This window comes from Scyliorhinus canicula, chromosome 3 (assembly GCF_902713615.1).
Source record: "Scyliorhinus canicula chromosome 3, sScyCan1.1, whole genome shotgun sequence".
Lineage (NCBI taxonomy): Eukaryota > Metazoa > Chordata > Chondrichthyes > Carcharhiniformes > Scyliorhinidae > Scyliorhinus > Scyliorhinus canicula.
The window spans coordinates 55,040,039-55,060,830 of record NC_052148.1 but is presented as its reverse complement, the minus strand read 5'-3'; the positions used below and the strand labels follow the sequence as shown (position 1 = coordinate 55,060,830).

Genomic DNA, 20,792 nt, shown 5'->3' with positions numbered 1-20,792 from the left:
ATCTGCCGAATTCATATTATGATTGAGGCAAATGGCAAAAGTATTATGGCTGACAAATGCCTATTTTAATTTCTCCATCCAGGAAGATCATAAAATTATTCTACTGCAGCATCGAATTGTGTTTTGTAGAATGCATGGGTTGGAGTGTATAATAAGATAATAGCTCAGATGGTTAACGCAGCATAAACTGAGAGCAAAGATGACTTCTTCAATGTCACTTGGATCCTGGGGATGCATTATATCCGAACAATTCCAGTCTATAAGTTCCACAAGTGAATCTGTTGCAATTTGCAGCAGAGGAAAGAGTTCTATTCCACTGCCAATAAATGCAATAAAGGACAGCAAGAAGCTGCGAAGCCCATGATGAAACTTGGATTTAGAGTATATCAATATCTGGTTTTATTTCATTTCATGTGGAAATAGCAAAACTACACCATATATTCGAATATTTTTTCCAAAGAGCTGTATACTTAATTCCAAATATAGCACTCTGCTTTTCACATCATGACCCCCTTTTTGCATCTGGCTGAGTTGACTAAAGCTGTGCACGCCGACTTTTTTTGCATTTCCAAGACATTAACAATAATAATAATCTTTATTTGTGTCACAAGTAGGCTTACATTAACTCTGCAATGAAGTTACTGTGAAAAGCCCCTAGTCACCACACTCCGGCGCCTGTTCGGGTACACCGAGGGAGAATTCAGAATGTCCAATTCACCTAACAAGCCCATCTTTCCGGACTTGTGGGAGGAAACCGGAGCACCCGGAGGAAACCCTGCAGACACGGGGAGAACGTGCAGACTCCACTCAGACAGTGACCCAAGCCGGGAATGGAACCCGGGTCCCTGGCAAAATGAAGTAACAGTGCTAACCACTGTGCTACTGTGTTCCATGCCTGCCAGTTGGGCTAGAGAAAGGCAGCTTTAATTTTGACAAGATGGTCCTCATTTCAATTCAGCATATTTTAAAAAACCTATAACATTAAAATGAATTGAGTTATAAGTGAAAGCACACAACAGTCCTGCGATACTATAGGAATATTTGGACAGTTGCATTTTCAAGTCCATAATATGTCAATAATATTTCAACCAAAATATGTCAGGAGGTGGTTTGTACTTTTCTACTTATATTTAAATGTTCACACTTAGGGCTGTTCACGGATACAACTGAAATCTTGCTGACTTTAATTTGCAGTGTTTCTCAGCAAGATTGGAGTTGCACAATTTGAAACCATACTTAAAAAAGGGGGGGAAATGGCATATGCTACAATTCCAAAGCAAAATATATGGTACGTGCTGGTACTATAGCATCCTCTACTGGTTAACTGATGCCATTGCAGCAATGACATTCTCAATCTCGATATCTGTTCCATTTCATGCTATTAAAACAGAAATATTGCTACTATTAAAATCTATCACCAATTAAGCACTATATGAAATGCCACCTCCTCTAGTACATGATTTGCGTGCAAAATTTTCACTCCAGACCTTTGCCAGCTGGCGAACACTTCACAGATTATACTGAAAGGATGTCTCTGTACAGCAATGCAGAATTGTCAATTCACACCTCAACAGCCATTTTGCAACTGCTTCTGCCTTGGTCCTTATAAAGGCCAAGAAAATGTAATTCAATTTGTCTCCGGTTCAGAAAATCCTGCTGAACTATATCTTGTGAAAAAATGCAATTTTAATGCGGAATGTAATGTGTAACAAAAATGCAAGTTAACTTAGTTTTGAATAAAATACTTGTTACTCAAGTACATTTTTAAAAATAACTACTAAAATATTATTTTCACCTTCCATTCACATTACTTGCACATTGCAAACTGGCTGCTGTGTTCCCATATGACACTCTGATTGCACTTCAAAAATAATTCATTGGTCTTAAAGCATTGAGCAATGTTTTGAGAATATAAAAACACTACAAAAATGTAAATTATTCCTTCTTCAGTTCTTGATTTTACTACACAAGTTATTTTTCTTTGTATTGTAACTTATTGTTTTCTGATTTAAGCCCTTTTTAAATAAGGGAATGCTAAATTAGTCCTCAACTTGCTCAATGTAATTTGGCTCAGACATATTTTGGTAATCATAGAATCCATAAAATGCAACAGGAGGCCATTCAGCCCACCGATTCTGCACCACCCCTCTGAAAGAGCACCCTTCTCAGGCCCACCCCCTATCCTTGTAACCCCATAACCCAACATAACCTGCCCATCTTTGGGGCAACCTTTAGCATGGCCAATCCACCTTTACCTGCACTTCTTTGGTTTGCAGACAGAAACCAGAGCATCCGGAGGAAACCCACGCAGAAACGTTGAGAAAGTGCAAACTCCATACAGACTCCAGGCAGACCAGGAACTGAACCCCAGTTCCTGGCACTGTGAGGCAGCAGTGCTAACCACTGTGCCACCGTGACACCCATGATGCTTTAAGGTTTGAGGAATGAGGAATAAATAACACAAGGCCTCAATTATGTGTGGCCTTGTGTTATTAACCTTAATTGACATGCTTTAAATTGAAAATGAGCTTTGAACACTATGTGTGTGCAGATTAATGGAAGGGAACACAAAATCATGGAATACAAGGGGAAAGTTTTTAATTTACAAAGTACCTTTCATAACCTCAGGATCAAATAAGGCTTTATTGTCCATCAGTATTTTCCATATATAATTACTACTAAGGTAGGGAAATAGCAGCCAATGTGAATCCAGCAACAGATGGCCACATGTCTTTTTTAGTGATTCATTTGAGAAATATATTGGCAAGACACTAACAAGGGCAGAGAGAGAAATCATGTACTCCAGTGTTTCTCCTATTTCCAGGTCCCTTGTTCCTCCCCCACATCTCTCTCCACCGCTTTAACACTCAGCCTCAGTCATGCATGGTATTTTTCCCCTTGCAAGCTTCACCAATCAATTCACCAAATCATCACAGAAAGGTCCTAGTAAAATGGTGACACCCATTGTTGGTATCTGGTTACAAATGCCATCTAATATGCAGCATGGGTTATTAATATAAAAAGTAGCAAAGGTGTAATCCAGTATTAGTGTGTCCAAGCTGTCGTCCTACTGTGATTAAAGTATTTTTTTTAGTTTCTGGTTAATCAGCAGTCTTCAATATTGTTAATTTTACAAGAAAATATCCCATCAGTTATTTATAATGCTCGGCAGACAATAATGGTTTTGGGGACTGCCTCAGCCCTCATTAATATGTTCTGCACATTGCACCATATGGACAAATATGACAGAAAATTCATATTTGGGGGAAAGATGTAATACTAGCAAACTAGATAAACTGCACAAAATTGTTTCAATTCTGTGGAAATAGATTTTCTTTCGCCTGGGTGCAGGATATTATTCAATATTAGTTCATTCGAGGGGTATAATTAGATTCCATTTTATCAATAATCTCACAGGGTAGAAAGATTAAAAGACTCCCGAGCAACAAAGTGGAATGATTGAACAAAAGGCCTTCACTGTCAGTGAGAAGTGCTGGAGCTCTCAGGTGTCTCTATGTGACACATTATTTAAGAGATCAGAGGACAAAAACTGAATGGTTCTGGGTTTTCTTGATCAGCGGGTCTGAAGACTCTGCTGATTGTTGCTTATCACTATATTGATAAATATTTACTATTCAACACAACTTTATCATGATATTCAGAAAAAGAACCAAGATCACGTTCAAGGTCAAGATTTGCGTGGGTTTCGTCCCACAACCCAAAGATGTGTGGGCTAGGTGGATTGGCCATGCTAAATTGCCCCTTAATTGGAAAAAATGAATTGGGTACTCTAAATTTATTTTTTTTAAATTAAAGAGCAGAAAAATAAACAGAATCCAGCCATGGTTCCACCCTCGATTCGCAAGATGATTATGGATGACAAAGGTCTTCCAGCCCAGTTCATCTCATCCATCCCAGGATGTCATACAGACATAGGGGTGCTCTTTCACTCTTCTTTTTTTTAAATAAATTTAGAATACCCAATTCATTTTCTCCAATTAAGGGGATATTTAACGTGGCCAATCCACCTACCCTGCACATCTTTTTTGGGTTGTGGGGACAAAACCCACGCAGACACGGGGAGAATGTGCAAACTCCACACGGACAATGACCCAGAGCCGGGATCGAACCTGGGACCTCGGCGCCATGTGGCAGCAGGGCTAACCCACTGCGCCACCGTGCTGCCCTCTCTTTCACTCTTCTGCTATGCTCTATGTTAGTGTGACTTTCTGGCATGATTACTCCTGCCTTTGAGAGCTGGCTGCTGGTAGTTTCCAGAGGTGGAGTGACCCGAATGCTGTTGCAGCTGCCTGGAGGTGTGTTTGTTGCTGCCGCCTCTTTTACTTCTGTACCCTGGAGCAAGGAAAGGGAGGACATCAGGTGACCTGCTGCTGAAGGAGAGGAAGGGTGATGGCCCGATTCCACTGAACAGTGTGCTGAAGGTCTTGAAGAAATGCTTTTGCTTCTTGCTGGTGACTTTATTGTACTGTTGCACATTTACTGGTTTATGGCTGAATGTGTGCAGATTACTGGTTATTTTATTGTACTGTTGACAATCTGTGGTTAAATGTACAGAAGCCATGTGTTTGCTATTACATTGTTACTGTTTAATGTCTGGAAACTGCGAGTTTGTCTGATGCCGCTCATCTTGCTTCTGTACCTTGGAGTAAGGGGAAGGGTGACAGTAAGATGACTTACTACCAGTGCTAGCAAAGGGGCAGGAGTGCACTTTTGCTCTTCTGCCATGCTCGGTGTCAGCGTGGTTTTTCTGGTGTTTAGTTATACTACCTTCAAGCGACTTTCCACTGATGTGAGTCTACTGATGGAGCGGAGCAAAGGGGAAGATGGGGGGAGAGATATTGTACTCTTGACTGTTTATTGTCTAATGTCTGGAAGCCATTCCTGCATAAGTTTCCTCCGGGTACTCCAGTTTCCTCCCACAGTCCAAAGATGTGCAGTTAGGTGCATTGGCCATGCTAAATTGCCCTTAGTGACAAAAAGATGGGGTGGGTTACTGGGAGGTGCAGGCTTGAGTAGAGTGCTATTTCCAAGGGCCGGTGCAGATTCGATGGGCCCAAGGGCCGGTGCAGATTCGATGGGCCAAATGGCCTCCTTCTGCACTGCAAATTCTATGAAATTAAGCCCATCAAGCCTGCCCCGCCATTTGCTAACATTGCGTACATTATACTAATGACTTCAGTACAAAAGTACGTAATTGGCTGTAAGCAATTTGGGACATCGTGAAAAGCGCTGGATAAATATTGGCTTTGTCTTTCTTTCACTAGGTCTGCATGCAGACAGCAGTCTGACTGCAGTAATGGTGCAATTGGAGGCCCAATGCGAATTCACTAAGAATAATCAATCACAGAGGTTAGGAAAGTGGCTACAAAAAGAAATCACCACACTTACAAAACAATTCAACTCTGTAACTAACCTCCCCTCAACCATCCACCCCATCTCCCTGAAACCTCCTTCCAACATCCTCCCACCCCCACCACAACACTCAAACCCACTCTCGCACAACATCCAATTGGTTCCAAAATTGCAGGGACTTTAGACACTCTTAGACAGTTAACCTTCTGGCGGCTTCAGTTTTCTGGCGTGCTTGTCAAAAAATAAAAATTTGGCCCATGAAACTACCCAAAGGTCTGATTCAGTGAAATTGATATCGACACAGATAGACCACCTTTGAAAAGACCAGAACTTTCCAGTTCCGATTTCTATAAGTTGGTCTGTGACTCTGGCTGTACAGTCTGGACGTTGTGAAACTCCGTTTAAAACACAAAGGCCAGGCTCCGGAGTTTGGCACCTCCTCTCCCAGGCTTTAGACACTAAAACCAGTGTTCTGCTTTAGAAAGCATCTTTGGATTGTTTACATCCATCTGAGAGAGCTGACAGGGCTTCTGTTTAATGGATCTTCCAAAAGATAACTCCTCTAAAATTGCAGACACTCTCACTGCTGCAATAAACTGCCCACCGTGATTCTGTGCTCAAGTCTTGAAGGGGGGGGGGGGAGAGACTTGGACCCACAACTTCCTGAGAGTGAAGAAAAGACTCAAAGGAATGATCCCAGGGATGAGGAACTTCATTTGCATAGAACGATGAGAAATTGGGACTGTTCTTGAAGAAAAGGTTGAGAGGAAATTTCATAGACGTATTCAAACTGTTGAGGGGTCTGAACAGAGTAGAAAGGGAGAAGCTTCTTTTGGCGGAATAATAGAGAACCAGAATGCACAGATTTAAGGTAATTGGCAAAAGAATCAATGGGAACACAAGGGTAAACTTTTTCTTGCAGCGGGTGGCTAGGTGTGTGGCGAAGGCAGATTCAATCGAGGCTTTCAAGAGGGAATTGAGCTGAAAAGTAAACATGTTCAGAACGAGAGGGAAAAGGCAAAGGAAAAGTGAGAGGCCTGAGGTGAATTGCTTCTTCAGAGGCTTATCACAAACAAAACAGGCCGAATGGCCTTCTTTTGTGCTGTAGCCATTTTAAGATTCTATTCTATGGTTGCTACAGGTGGAATGTTTTGAGAATTTCAAGAAAGCACTGTCTACCTTATCTTTCAATCTAGTTTGCCCTTCAGATATGTTATTTTAGCCTTCAAAAGGCAGTGGGGAGGCATTTCCTTCAAGGATTGCAAGTAAAACAAAGATAAATTGTGATGAAGAAAGGGGGACTGTGGAATTAATTTTGACTTGGTCCAGCAAACAGCTAGTACCAAACTTGAGCTGATAATTTCCAAGGGAGCCAAATTGGATAGCCATAGAAAATGAGAAGCGTGATTAACTCTTGTTTCAATGCACAAAGTACATTAACTTAATGCTGCTTATTTACTTGAATCATCTCTACACCCAGCCAAGGACGAATATTATGAGTGGCTCACAACACATAAAGCTAACCTGCACCTCTTACCGAGGAGGTTTACTGTGGCTACAGCAAAGGCTGGAAATCTGGGGAAATGGCACAATCGGAGACACTTTCCAGACACTACACTTGGAGATCTTGATGGAAAAGGTGAAAAGGAGAAATACCCTGCATCCATAAGGGAAAAAAGGCCCTTCAAATTTGGTCAAAGGCACTGAGGTAAAAGAGTCAATGCCTGGAGTCAAATCCCGACTACCTGGATGCAGTGTCTCAAGAAGTTCAATGACCTTCTCAAGAAGCTCAGTTACCTCAGGGGTGGTCAAATGCCATATCATAACTGCAGCAACCGCCTCACACCACCATTCACTCACCTACCAACAAATGAATAAGGCCTCATACCCAGCACAATTTGCTTCACCTCACTCTCACATTCTTAGTGCTGCTGCATGCTTCATACCCACATTTCACATCCTGAACGTACTGCCAGCTTTGACAGTCACATCAGCCAAAAGGATTGCACAGCACTCACTGATACACTTCCCTTACTCTTGAAGAACAAGGTGGATCATAATCAGGGAAGCAGGAGCTAAATGGGTTCTCAGTGCTGGAATGGCCAGTGCTCAGGCCTTGGCCAGTGTAGGCACTCGAGTCATTGAACCTGACTCTAGCCTCACACTTAATCCTTGTCCATTCAGCTCACTTTGCCCCTCATGCCAGACTCTTCTGATTTACAAGCTACAGATAGTCCCTCTATTCTTGTGCTCTAATCTTTTCAGACACCCAAGAGATGCAACAAGGTCAAGCAATAGAGGAACACCAAGAAGAGAGTGATAATGCAAACACAATCGCTTGATTTCACACTCTCAACTACCAATTCCAAAACTAATATCACATATTTTAAAATATAGAGATAGATTCTTGCATCCGTGTAGGAGCAAATGGATGGTGCAGAAGCCTTGAAGTAAGCAAAATCATCCGAAGAAAAACTGCAGAAAGCAGCAAACATTTGTACACTCGCAGCAACTAGCAGAATAAATCAAACACCAATTAACATATAAAGTAGTGTTATGATCCCAGTTGATGTTATCAATGGATGGGAAGATCCCAGAATTGAAACCCGATTCAAAAGATCGGAACTTTTACTTTTTGTTTTACAAAATATGAAGGAAGTGTCTCACAGGACTGCCAATTAGTTTTGACAACAAAAAAATATTTATTAACATGGAAAAACTGGATGATGATAATATTTTACTCCCCTTCTCTTACAACTACACACAAATTTTAGGTTTAACATGGAATACAAGGTATATCTTAAGCTACAACAGTCTTTCAAGCTACAACACAGCAAGAAAAGATATCGTGCATCCACAAGGGGAAAAAAGGCCCTTCAAACATGGTCAAAATGCCCCTTTAAATACACGATACACTCTGCACTCTGAACATTAAGTGAATGTCTGTGGCTTTCTCCTCCGACCCCCCCCCCCCCCCCCCCCCCCCCCCCCCCCAAATGATTGTCAAATTTAAGTTTCCAAACTCCACTCCCAAAACACACTTTACAATCTTCTCTCACAATCATGGTTTCCCTTAGTGATCCGGACCCGGTTTTCCAAATTACACTTTTAAACAACACTTCTGCTCTACTTGGTGTTCCTCTATTGCTTGAGAATTCAGTCCAATATTTACACCAACCCCTTTTGGATTTCTTAGTCTTGACTGTTGTACAAAATGGTTCACAATTGCTTTAACACTCGATTCCCAGACATTAAAATGGTAACAAAGACATCATAATAATTGCAGGGGACATCAATCTTCATACAGACTGGGCCAATCCAGTCTCGAACATGAGTTTGTTGAACATTTTTGTGATAGTTTCCTGGAGCAATTTGTGGAAGCAACTAGGGATAGCACTATTGTAGATCTATGATTGTATAATGAAGTAGGGTTAATCAATAACCTCATAGTAAAAGATCCGCAGGGAATTAGTGATCACAATGCAACTAAATTACATATTAAATTTGAAAATTATATACTCTTATCACAAACAAGAATCTTAAAATTAAACAAAGCCAATTACATAGGTATGAGGGGAGAACTTGCTCAAGTTGATTGAGCAAATAGACTAAAACGTATGACTGTAAACACAATAGCAGGAAACATTTAACAAAAAAATTAAGTGTTCAACAAAAATGCATTGTATTGAAAAATAAAACTGGGCCAAGGAAGATCCATCTGTGGTTTACTCAAAGGTAAGGACAAAATTCGACAAAAAGGGGTTTATGTGGTTGCAAAGAAAGTCCAAAGACTGAGGATCAAAATTATTTGAGAAATGAGTAAACAACCTCCAAAAATTTAATAGAAAGGGAAAAGTAAACATACAAGAGCAAACACCCATGATTATAATGGTGATTTTTAGATATTTTCAAGTATGCAAAAAGGAAGACAGTAGCTGAAATAAACATTGTTCGCTTAGAGTAGGAGAAAGGAGAAATTATTCTGGCGAATGAGGAAATGGGAGACATTGAACAAATATTTTGTGTCTGTCTTCATCGTAGAAAACACAAGTTGTATATCAGTAATAGAGGGTGACTAAGTGCTAAAAAGACTGAGGAAATTAACATCAGCGTACTGTAGAAACTTAAGGGACAAAAATCGGACAAATCCCCAGGACCTGAAAGCCTACATCAAAGGGTACTAATAGAGAAAACTGTAGACACAGTGAATGCTGTGGCTATGATTTTCCCAGATTCTTTAGATTCAAGAATGGTCCCAGCAAATTGGAAGTTCGCAAATATGACACATCCAATAAAGAAGGGAGAGAGAAAACAGCAAACTATGACCAGTTGACCTGACATCAGACATTGGGAAACTGCAAGAATCTATTGTTAAGGAAGTCTTGACAATGCAGATAGAAAATCATTGAATGATCAGAAAAAGCTAGCCTGAAAGGGAAATTGCGTTTGACAAATTAATTGAAAATTTTGGAGGATGTAACTGGGAGGGCAGATAAATGGGAACCAATAGATGCAGCATGGTAGGGGCTGGTTTTGCACAGCAGGCTAAACAGCTGGCTTGTAATGCAGAACAAGGCAGCAGCGCTGGTTCAATTCCCGTACCGGCCTCCCCGAACATGCGCCGGAATGTGGCGACTAGGGGCTTTTCACAGTAACTTCATTGAAGCCGACTCGTGACAATAATCGATTATTATTATGCCTTAATGTCCAAAAGACATTTGATAAGGCCCACCACAAATAATAGGCAAGTTAAGGGCTCAGGGAAAATGATTCTGCAATAACTTCAAAGATTTAAAATCTCTACACCGGCAAATTCTAAAACACATTTTTTCACATTTATTCCTTTATGCGTTGTGGGCATCACTGGCTAGGCCAGCATTTATTGCCCATCCCTGAATGCCCTCATGAAGGTGTTGGTGAGCCGCCTTCTTGAACCAGTGTAATCCACATAGTATAGGTACATTCACTGCGTTGTTGGGAAAGAAGTTGCAGATTTTGATCGATTTTGTTCCAAAGCAGCAGAGTGTGTGGCTTGAGGGAAACTTGCAGGTGTTGGCATTCCCATACAAAATTTAATTCAGTTATTGAAAGATGATAATGGTACCGGATGGTCAAGGGGTACCATACTGAGCTTGAAACTGGAGTCAACTATAGCCAAGGTGGGGCAGCACGGTGGCCTAGTGGTTAGCACAACCGCCTCACGGCGCTGAGGTCCCAGGTTCGATCCCGGCTCTGGGTCACTGTCCGTGTGGAGTTTGCACATTCTCCCCGTGTCTGCGTGGGTTTCGCCCCCACAACCCAAAAATGTGCAGAGTAGGTGGATTGGCCACGCTAAATTGCCCCTTAATTGGAAAAAATTATTGGCTAATCTAAATTTAAAAAAAAAAAACTATAGCCAAGGTCAAGGGTGGAGCAGGGGTTAGCACAGCAGCCTCACAACTCCAAGGATCCCGGTTCGATCCCCACCCTGGGTCACATTCCGTGTGGAGTTTGCACATTCTCCCCGTGTCTGTATAGGTCTCATCACCACAACCCAAAGATATGCAGGGTATGTGGATCGGCCTTGCTAAATTGCCCCTTAATTGGAAAAAAGTTACAAAAACTCTCTCCAAGACCTCATCTCTTTGTAATCTGCAAGATTCTGAATAAGTCTTTAGTCACGTCATAGGGATACAGACCCATTCCAAAGAAAATCCTTCCACAATGCAAAGGACACAAATCTCATTCTGAAAATTTTAAGTTGAGAAAATGAAGCGTGACAGCAGCGTAATAATTTAATGTCAATGGATCCTGTCAAGAAGAGAAAATGGAGAACTCAATACTGTACCAGAAATAGATGTATTCCGTTCTCTGAAATAAATAACCTTCATAAATTCACCCAAAAATTAAGCAAAAAGTTGCCTACTGAAATCAATTGGTTGAACAAAATTAAAATTGCTTACAGATTTATCTTTCCTGTCCAACACATGATACAATAATGGAGGAATGGAATTCTCAATGGCTTTGCCAACATTACTGCGGAATGATTCACTGGCTGGTAAACAGCTGTTGGAAAAATACAAAGAAAAATGTTTTCTCAATTTTCGATACATCACCACATATTGCAACTTCTCACTGCAATAAACTTCATCACAGGGCAGCACTTAACAGAATTTTAAAAACCAAATAAGAAAATGCTTTAACATGTACAAATGCAATACTTTCATTTGCATGCACCCTGAGTTATATTTATTCAGCACAAGGCTAATTACAGTAATAACTTGCTGAAAAAGAGAACCCCACATAATGTTGCTAATAATTAAGTTTATTATTTTAAGGACCAGCTAGAGTGGTGGTGTATTCACCTGCATTGTAACACATTATTGATATTCCTCATTCCAATAACATACATCACCTAGAAATAACTTCCCAAAATTTTAAACCGAATGAAAAATAACTGATTCGATTCAATTCATTAAATAAATCTCCTGTGGTTCCTCTTCATTAATCAAACATCACAGACAAATTACAGAGGCTGTTAGCCAACTTTGATTAAATGGTATTTTGGAATTTTACTGGTACTTCAGGGATTAATTACCACAACTCTATTGTTCAGTGAAAACAGTCAGTGTCTTTCAATATATTTAATATTAATCCAACATTGAGAATATGCAGCAAAATAATGTGAAAGATGCACAAATTGGAAATAGGTATTGGACACGTAGCAGAACTCGGATGGGGAAATAGGATGCAACTGCATGGTCAGGAGTAATGAACAGAAAACAGTGCTCCACTGGTAAATGAGGACAAAAATGGGCTTTGAACATTATTGGAGATGGTGCTGTGCTTTCATAGTGTTGGGCAATGATCCTAGGGTTTCACAAAAGATGGAAGAGCTGCTTAAATTTAGAGGCAATGAATCCTTTCATCCAACATCATTCTGTAGAAAGAAGATTCTGCAAAACTGACAGGCAGACCCAAGTTGAGCTACACTTGGCATTAAAAGTGAAATTTGAGTCTGGAAGACTTTTTACTACATCAGTAGGGATGGGACAAGGCATGACCCTGAGTGGAAGGATTTCATGTCCGAAAGCATTGGGATTTCAACTTTAACGGGATCCCGACAAACATGGAATTTGATCATTTGTAATGGATTCCAGATTGTGAATCTCAGTGTCTGACTCTCCTTCTCAGACACAAGCACACGTGTAAATAAAATGCAAAAATATAAGGAAAATTTTGCACATGCTGAAAATTTGACATAAAAACAGAAAAGACCAGCGACCTGAATTGTTAACTTTGTTTCTCTCTACACAGATGTAGTTGAGCTGCTCAGTATTTCAAGCGTTTTGTTTTTTTCATTTCTGAAAATCTAACCATTGTACATACTATCACTGAAATACAGCAGGCAATTCAACTTATTAAAATTTAACTCTTTTACTTTTGTTTGAAAAGAACTCAAATTAAGATGACAAAACAATGTATTTGTCAAATCACAGTAAATCATAGATATCGCTGATTAGAACATTTTGTCAACCTAACACGCGATACACAAGACCTAATGTGGATCACTTACTTGCCTTCCCTCCAGCTCTCTATTTAATTTATATCACCAATCAGAATATCAACATTTGCTTACCATCAGTATAACAGGTGATAATCCACTGCTGATATGTACAAGCATCAGGACAATATTTGATAAACGTCTGATAACTTTACAAGTGGAGAAAATAAAACGGGAACAAAACAGATCTCCAGCAGATGCCGAATCAACATTTGGGGGAGATGGTGGCATCACTGGACTAGTAACCCACAGGCCCAGCCGAGTGCTCTTGAGGTCTTGGGTTCAAATCTCACCATGGCAGCTGGTTGAATTTCAATTCAAATTAATACATCTGCAATACAAGGCTAGTTTCAAACTATCAATTATTGTAAAAACCCATCTGGCTCACCAATGTCTTTGAAATAAATCTGCCATCTTTACCTGGTCTGGTCTACATGTGACTCCAGACCCAGAGCAATGTGGTTAAATGCCCTCTGAATGGCCTCGCAAGCCACTCAGTGTAAGGGCAATCAGAGAAGTGTCTGTAAAACCTCAAACTTCAACCAGTTTATTACTAGAATGTTTTACCCAGTTTTAATTAATACTAATTTTTGTTGTCACAAGTAGGCTTACATTAACACTGCAATGAAGTAATTGTGAAAAGCCCCTAGTCGCCACAGTCCAGCGCCTGTTCGGGTACACCGAGGGAGAATTCAGAATGTCCAAATAACCTAACAGCACATCTTTCAATAATAAATTGGTGGGACGAAACCGGAGCACCCGGAGGAAACCCACGCAGACACGGGGAGAACGTGCAGACTCCACACAGACAGTGACCCAAGCCGGGAATCGAATCTGGGACCCTGAAGGTGGGAAATAACAGTGCTAACCACTGTGCTACCGTGCTGCCCATTATTACTGCTGTACAGTTGCCCTTATTTGCGAGATGAACAAAGGACAAAAAAAAAACATGGCAGCCTGGTGCAGTGGTCAGCACTGCTGCCTCACAGCACCAGGGACCTGGATTCAATTCCAGCCTCGGGTAGCTATCTGTGTGTGGTTTGCACTTTCTCCTCCGGGTGCTCTGGTTTCCTTCCACAGTCCAAAAGATGTGCAGGTTAGGTGGATTGGCCATGCAAAATTGTCCCTTCATATATGCAAACTGTTAGGTATGGTTACTGGGTTATGGGCATAGGGTAGGAGGGTGGGCCTAGGTAGGATTCTCCTTCAAAGGGTTGGTGCAGACTCAATGGGCTGAATTGCCTCCTTCTGCATTGTAGGGATTCTATGAAATACAAGTTTATGATTCAACCAATTTATTATTAAACATAATAAAACAGTTTCCCCTTTCAAATTATCCCAACTAATAGTATTGCCAAGATTCCTAATACTACCCATACCGATTAACTCATTTGAACTGTGGTCCAAATTCTCTGGAGTCTCAGTTGTCTCATGGCCTTCATCCACGAAGGTGAATCTCACATGCTGCTTCCTTCCGTCCTCTGGACTACTGCAAATCTTCTCTGCTACCTTGGCACCGAGTCTTCGCTCGCGAGGTCCTGGGTGTTCCATCTGTATAACCCTCTTCATGCCTTTCCAGAACGTTCTCTGGCCCTCAGCCAACGAGGTCTTGGTACAGGAGTCGCAACAACCAAAGGAGTTGCCAATTGCAACTCTGCAGGACGCCGGGGACCCACCACCAGGGGTCTATCTTCAGGCATATTGTCCACACATAACCGAACTCCATATATGGTAATGGCAAGAAAACTGGGTGCCAGAAAGTCGAGCCTTATATGGGCAATCCACAATCATCGATCCAACTGAATGGGACAGAATATCTCCGGATGTCTTGTTGACAGGGCAGGCTAGACTTGTCCTGTCAGTCTGTGGTCAGTGGATTCTAACTTGGCTGCTCAAATTCCCATCAAGCCTGTCTGGAGCGGACTGTGGTTTAATTTAAAATGTCCAATTCTTAATTTAAAGTGTCCAATTTTATATTGGGCCAAAAATTGAGGCTGCTGTCCATTTTACCACAGGCAGACCTTGCCAGTGACACCATCATGCTAGTGACACCACAGCTCATGCAAGAATAAAATAAACAATACTCAAAAAGCATTTTCAAATTCAAGACAAGTACCTCGATGGCAGTCGGTAAGTGAAGCTACTTCCATCTTCTGTCCAAATAACAATCTTGTCAGCATCTACAAATTCACCCCCAGTCCAAGACTGGTCACTCTCACTGGATACTGAGCATAACAAAGAAAAATCTCCAGCATCAAACACCTGAAAAAAACAGCAAAGAAATGTATCCTACCTACAGCGTTACATCAAGTGTAAATTCCATAGTGTCTGGCTAATTTAAAAAAAATTGTTTCAGCTTTATATTTAAAATTTAATCGCAAACCTTAAATAGCTACAAAGAACCTTACCCTCCAATATTTGGAACAAACCACCAGCAGGGATCGCTGTGTAAATGTGCAAAATGAAATGCTTTGACAATTGAGGCAGTAAATGGGTTTGGATTCCTCTTCAAATATTGGCTCAGTATCCTATAAATTATAAAAAGTAAATGAAGCATGTTTGTACTTGTCACAGTTCTGATCCAGATTTAGAGGCGGCAATGCATTGCAATTAATTATAAGTGTATCAAAGAAAACAGAGGTATAACAATCAATAATTCAAGCTAAGAATCTGAAGACCAACGCTCAATCACCTATTATGATCTGCACAATAATTTTCTCGTTCAGTAACTGAGCTAGAAAAACAAAGCATATATAGTTAAACCCACATCTTCAAATATCCTCGTCAACTTGGGCCTAGTTGGGGTGCTAAGTTGGGAGGCTCTTTCGGAGAGTTGGTGTAGACTTGATGGGTCGATTGGCCTCCTTCTACACTGCAGGGATTCTATGAACTTATTCATATACATGATCAGTGCCAAATTCTGCTGTGATCTCTCAGGGTGACACCCTCCAAAGAGCAACAAAGTCAATATTCCCAAGTCTGAACATTACCTCCCCAAAGAGTTTAACATGGCACATGTGAAAGGTACCTCCATTGCTGATCTTGATTCGGCTGAAAGTATATATATCTTTTCAAGAGGAAATCCTATTAAACCAGTTATTTCTAAAACTCTGCTTAATCACCTTCCTAAAAATAGAGATCAGGTCACCTTCGCACAATGTGATTCACCAGATCAGCTTGGTCTATGGTAGTCATAAAACTTTAATTACTCTTCCAGTTATTTGATTGCTCTTTGAGAATCATGGATGCATACTGTCAATATTCTTCAAACAATCTGAATTGTTTAACTTTTAGGAAAGGCCTTTACTTGAGACTACTCTCAAAAATATTCACAAGGTTTTTGTCACCCGGGAGTTAACTTCTCCAATATCGTCTTTGCCAGGCTCCCAATATTCTACCACTGTAAACTCTACCTTGTTCAAACATCAACTACAGCATCTGTATTCTGTCAGATTCAAGTTTTTTTAACCATCATTTTTCCCCCACTGATCTATAATAACGAGTGCATTGAATTTGAATCCTCATTTCAATCTTGAAGTACCTGCAACCCTTGTCCCACCAATCTGTGAAATCTCCTGCTTTTTATATCCTCGCTGTAGTACTCTCGTCCAAGGCCAAAGATTGTTGGTTCAAACCGTGCTCTAGGATTTCAATATATAACCTAGATTGATACTTCAGTGTAGTAGTTAAGGATTGCTGCATTGTCAGAAGTTTCATCTTTCAGATCTGTATTAAATTAGCCCCATCAGCTTGTTTAGATGGTTCAAGGGATCCCATGGAAGGTGCAAACAAGAACGGACTGTTCTCAGGGCTCTGGACCATGTTCAAGAACACAAGAATGAGGAGGTGTAGACCATTCAGCCTCTCAAGCCTGTTTCGCCATTCAATAAGATCACGGTTGATCTGATTATTATTGATTATGAAACAAAACTAGCAGAAAACAGAAACACTGATGCTAAAAGCTTCTGTAAGTATATAAAGAGGAAGGTAATAGTGAAAGTAAATACAGGCCCTTACTAGTACTGAACGACGATACTGTTGAGGAAATAATGAGGGGCTGGTTTAGCTCATCAGGCTAAATCGCTGGCTTTTAAAGCAGACCAACAGCACGGTTCGATTCCCGTACCAGCCTCCCCGGACAGGCGCCGGAATGTGGCGACTAGGGGCTTTTCACAGTAACTTCATTGAAGCCTACTCGTGACAATAAGCGATTTTCATTTCATTTCATTTCATTTCACTCATTTAATGGGAAACAAAGAAGTGGCAGAGGCACTGAGCTAATATTTTACTTCGCCCTTCATGGCAGAAGATAAAATATTTCCAAAAATTATAGTTAATGCAGAAGACCTTGGTTCAACAACCATTACTAGGGTGATGGTATTGAATAAACTAATGGGATTAAAGTCAGATAAATCTCCGGGACCTGATGGCCTGCACCCGAGGGTATTAAGGGAGGTGGCAGCAGAGAAAGTGGATGCATTGGTAATGATATTTCAGAATTCCCTGGATTCTGGAAGAGTCCCGGTGGATTGTAAACACGCTAATGTGATGCCCGCATTGAAAAAGAGGGACAAAAAGCTAGAATCTGTAGACCAGTTAGCTTGACCTCTGTGGTGGGAGGTTGCAAGAACCAATCATTAAGGAGGAGATGACTGAACATTTTGAAAAACGAGGCTCAGTCCACCATTGTCAGCTTGGTTTTATACAGGGTAAGTCATGCTTGACAAACTTGTGTGAGTTCTATGAGGACATAACCAGCAAGATGGATAATGTGGAATCTGTGGATGTGGCATATCTAGACTTCCAGAAGGCATTAAATAAGGTGCCGCATAAAAGACTGAGCCAAACGGTGAGATGGCATGGGGAGTCGAGTACTAGATTTGATTGAGGATTGGTTGATTGACAGAAAACAGAGGGTCAGGATAAATGAGTCCTTCAATGGGTGGTGAACTGTAATTAGCACGGTGCCGCAGGGCAGAGTGCAACTTAGCAAAATTTGCGGATGACACCAGAATAGGTTGGAAGGCAGGTAGTGAAGAGATAAAAGATTTTACAAACTGATATGGATAGGAGATTGGGCCAAAATTTGACAGATGGGGTTTAATTTAGATAAGTGAGGTCATCCATTCTGACCGAAAAAATATAAAGGCAAATTATTACCGAAATGGAAAGGAGACTCAAGATGCGTCTGGACAGAAGGATCTGGGTAACTTTGTTCATGAATCGCAGAAAGTCAATATGCTGGTCAGCATGTAATTAAAAAGGCAAATGGAGGACTTCCGGCGGCTGCCATGAAGGAGGGCACACATTTGATAGCTCCCGCCTGTGAAGGACTTTTGGGACCTTTTTCCACCGGTTTTTCCCGGATTTTATGGGATAATTCAGTGAAGAGTGAGACAGTGAGGAGAATTGGACCAGAAGTGGCCGTGTGAGAAGACAAAGTCCTATAAGGAAGACGCAAGCAGAACCGGCAACGCAGGAAAGCATGGCGGAGAGCACGGGCTGCGGGGAGACAGCACAGTGGTCGATGGGGCAGCTGGTGGAGTTTTTTTGAAGATTGCTTCGCCAAGCGAAGAAGGACACGTTAGACCCAATTAAGGCTTCAGTTGATCAAGTTGTGCAGAGTCAAGAGACCCATGGGAGAGTGATCCAGGATGTGGAGAAAAAGGTGTCCAAGCACGAGTACATAAACGCGCTGGAGACTATGAAATGAAAATCGCTTATTGTCACGAGTAGGCTTCAAATGAAGTTACTGTGAAAAGCCCCTAGTCGCCACATTCCGGCACCTGTTCGGGGAGGCTGTTACGGGAATTGAACCGCGCTGCTGGCTTGCTTTGGTCTGCTTTCAACGCCAGCGATTAGCCCTGTGAGCTAAACAGCCCCTAAAAGCCAGCGATTTAGCCCAGTGTGCTAAACCAGCCCCTAATGCTAAACCAGCCCCTAAGGTGGAGATGAATAACGACCGCCAGAAAAGAATGCAGGAGAAGCTGGGGAACCTGGAGAACAGGTCCAGGAGGAAGAATCTGAGAATCGTTGGCCTCCCCGGAAAGCAGTGAGGGATCGGATGCGAGGACTTATGTGACGGACATGTTGGAGAAGTTGATGGGGGCTGAGGCATTCCTTCGGCCCCTGAAAGTGGATAGAGCGCACAAAGCCCTCGCGAAGAAGCCCCAAGAGAACGAGCCGCCGAGGGCAATGGTGGTACGCTTTCACCGATTCCTGGACAAGGAACACGTTCTGCGGTGGGCCAAGAAGGAACGCAGAAGTAAGTGGGAGAATTGTGAGATGCGTATTTATCAGGACCTGGGCGCAGATCTGGCCAAGAGGCAAGCTGGGTTCAATCGGGCAAAATCAGCCCTCTTTAAGAAGATGATGAAGTTTGGGATGCTGTACCCAGCCCATCTGTGGATCACACATGAGGAACGGGACTTCTACTTCGAAACACCAGATGAAGTATGGACTTTTATTAAAGAAAAGAGGCTGGAGGCGATCCAAACCTTCCCTAAGTCTCCCGCAGGTAATTGCACTCCACCCGATCAAAAGCTTTCCCCGCATCCATCGCTGCCTCCACCACCTCTCCTTCTGAGGGCATTATAATAACATTCACAAGTTTCGAACATTGGCCTTGAGTTGCCTGCCCTTTACAAATCCCGTCTGGTCTTCCCCTATCACCCCCGGGACACAGTCCTCTATCCTTGTGGCCAGTATCTTAGCCAACAGTTTGGCGTGCACATTCAATAGAGAAATTGGCCTGTATGACCCGCATTGCTCCAGATCCTTCTCCCGTTTCAGGATGAATGAAATCGAGGCCTGCGACATTGTCGGGGGGAGGACTCCCTTCTCTCTTGCTTCATTAAATGTTCTCACCAGCAGTGGGCTCAATATCTCTGAAAACCTCTTACAGAATTCCACCGGGTAGCTGTCAGGCCCCGGGGCCTTGCCCGACTGCATGCCCTCCAGCCCCTTGATTATTTCCTCAATCTCAATTGGGGCTCCCAACCCTTCCACCAGATCCTCATCTACCCTCGGAAACCTCAACTGATCCAAAAACTGCCTCATCCCCTCCACCCCAGCCCGGGGTTCCGACTGATATAATTTACTGTAGAAGTACTTATACACCTTGTTCAATCCCACTGGGTCCAGGACAGTATTCCCGCCTCTACAGTTTACTTTTCCTATCCCCCTGGCTGCCTCCCTATTCCTGAGCTGGTGCGCAAACATTCTGCTTGCCTTTTCCCCGTACTCATAAATCACCCCCCCTGCCTTCCTCAACTGTTTCACCGCTTTCCCTGTGGTCAACAGCCCAAACTTCTCCTGTAACCTCCGCCACTTCCTCAGTAGTCCCGGGCCTCCGAGTATCACCTGTCCACCTGGAGTATCTCCTCAACTAACCTATCCCTCTCGGCCCGTTCCTCCTTTTATCTGTGGGCCCGTATCGAGATTAATTCCCCTCTGACCATTGCCTTCAGCGCTTCCCAAACCGTCGCTGCGGAGACCACCCCCGTATCATTTGTTTCCAGGTAGTTCTGGATGGACTTGTTAACCCGCCCACAGATCGCTTTGTCCGCCAGCAAGCCCACATCCAGTCTCCACAGCGGGCGTTGCCCTCTCTTCACACTAACCCGTAGATCCACCCAATGCGGGGCATGATCCGACACTTCAATTGCTGAGTACTCAGTATCCACGACCCCCGGTATTAGCGCCCTGCTCAGAACAAAAAAGTCGATGCAAGAGTATACCTTGTGGACATGTGAGAAAAAGGAAGACTTCTTCGCTTTACCTTCATCCACATGCTTGGTCACCTCCTCAAAGAATTCAATAAGACTTGTGAGGCAAGATCTACTCCTCACAAATCCATGCTGACTGCCCCTAATCA

At 42.2% G+C, this 20,792-nt stretch overlaps 1 protein-coding gene across 6 annotated transcripts in view; it reads right to left on the bottom strand.

The window, feature by feature from the left end:
- The window catches only part of LOC119962662 (WD repeat-containing protein 7), an 869,538-nt gene that overhangs the window by 755,204 nt on the left and 93,542 nt on the right, over positions 1 to 20,792 (bottom strand). For all 6 annotated transcript variants that reach the window (XM_038790561.1, XM_038790562.1, XM_038790559.1 and 3 more), the window contains 3 exons: positions 15,325 to 15,444; positions 15,033 to 15,178; positions 11,316 to 11,418 (listed from right to left, as the gene is read on the bottom strand). In XM_038790561.1, the coding sequence (XP_038646489.1) occupies positions 11,316 to 11,418; positions 15,033 to 15,178; positions 15,325 to 15,444 (369 nt within the window). The remainder of the gene's footprint in view (positions 1 to 11,315; positions 11,419 to 15,032; positions 15,179 to 15,324; positions 15,445 to 20,792) is intronic.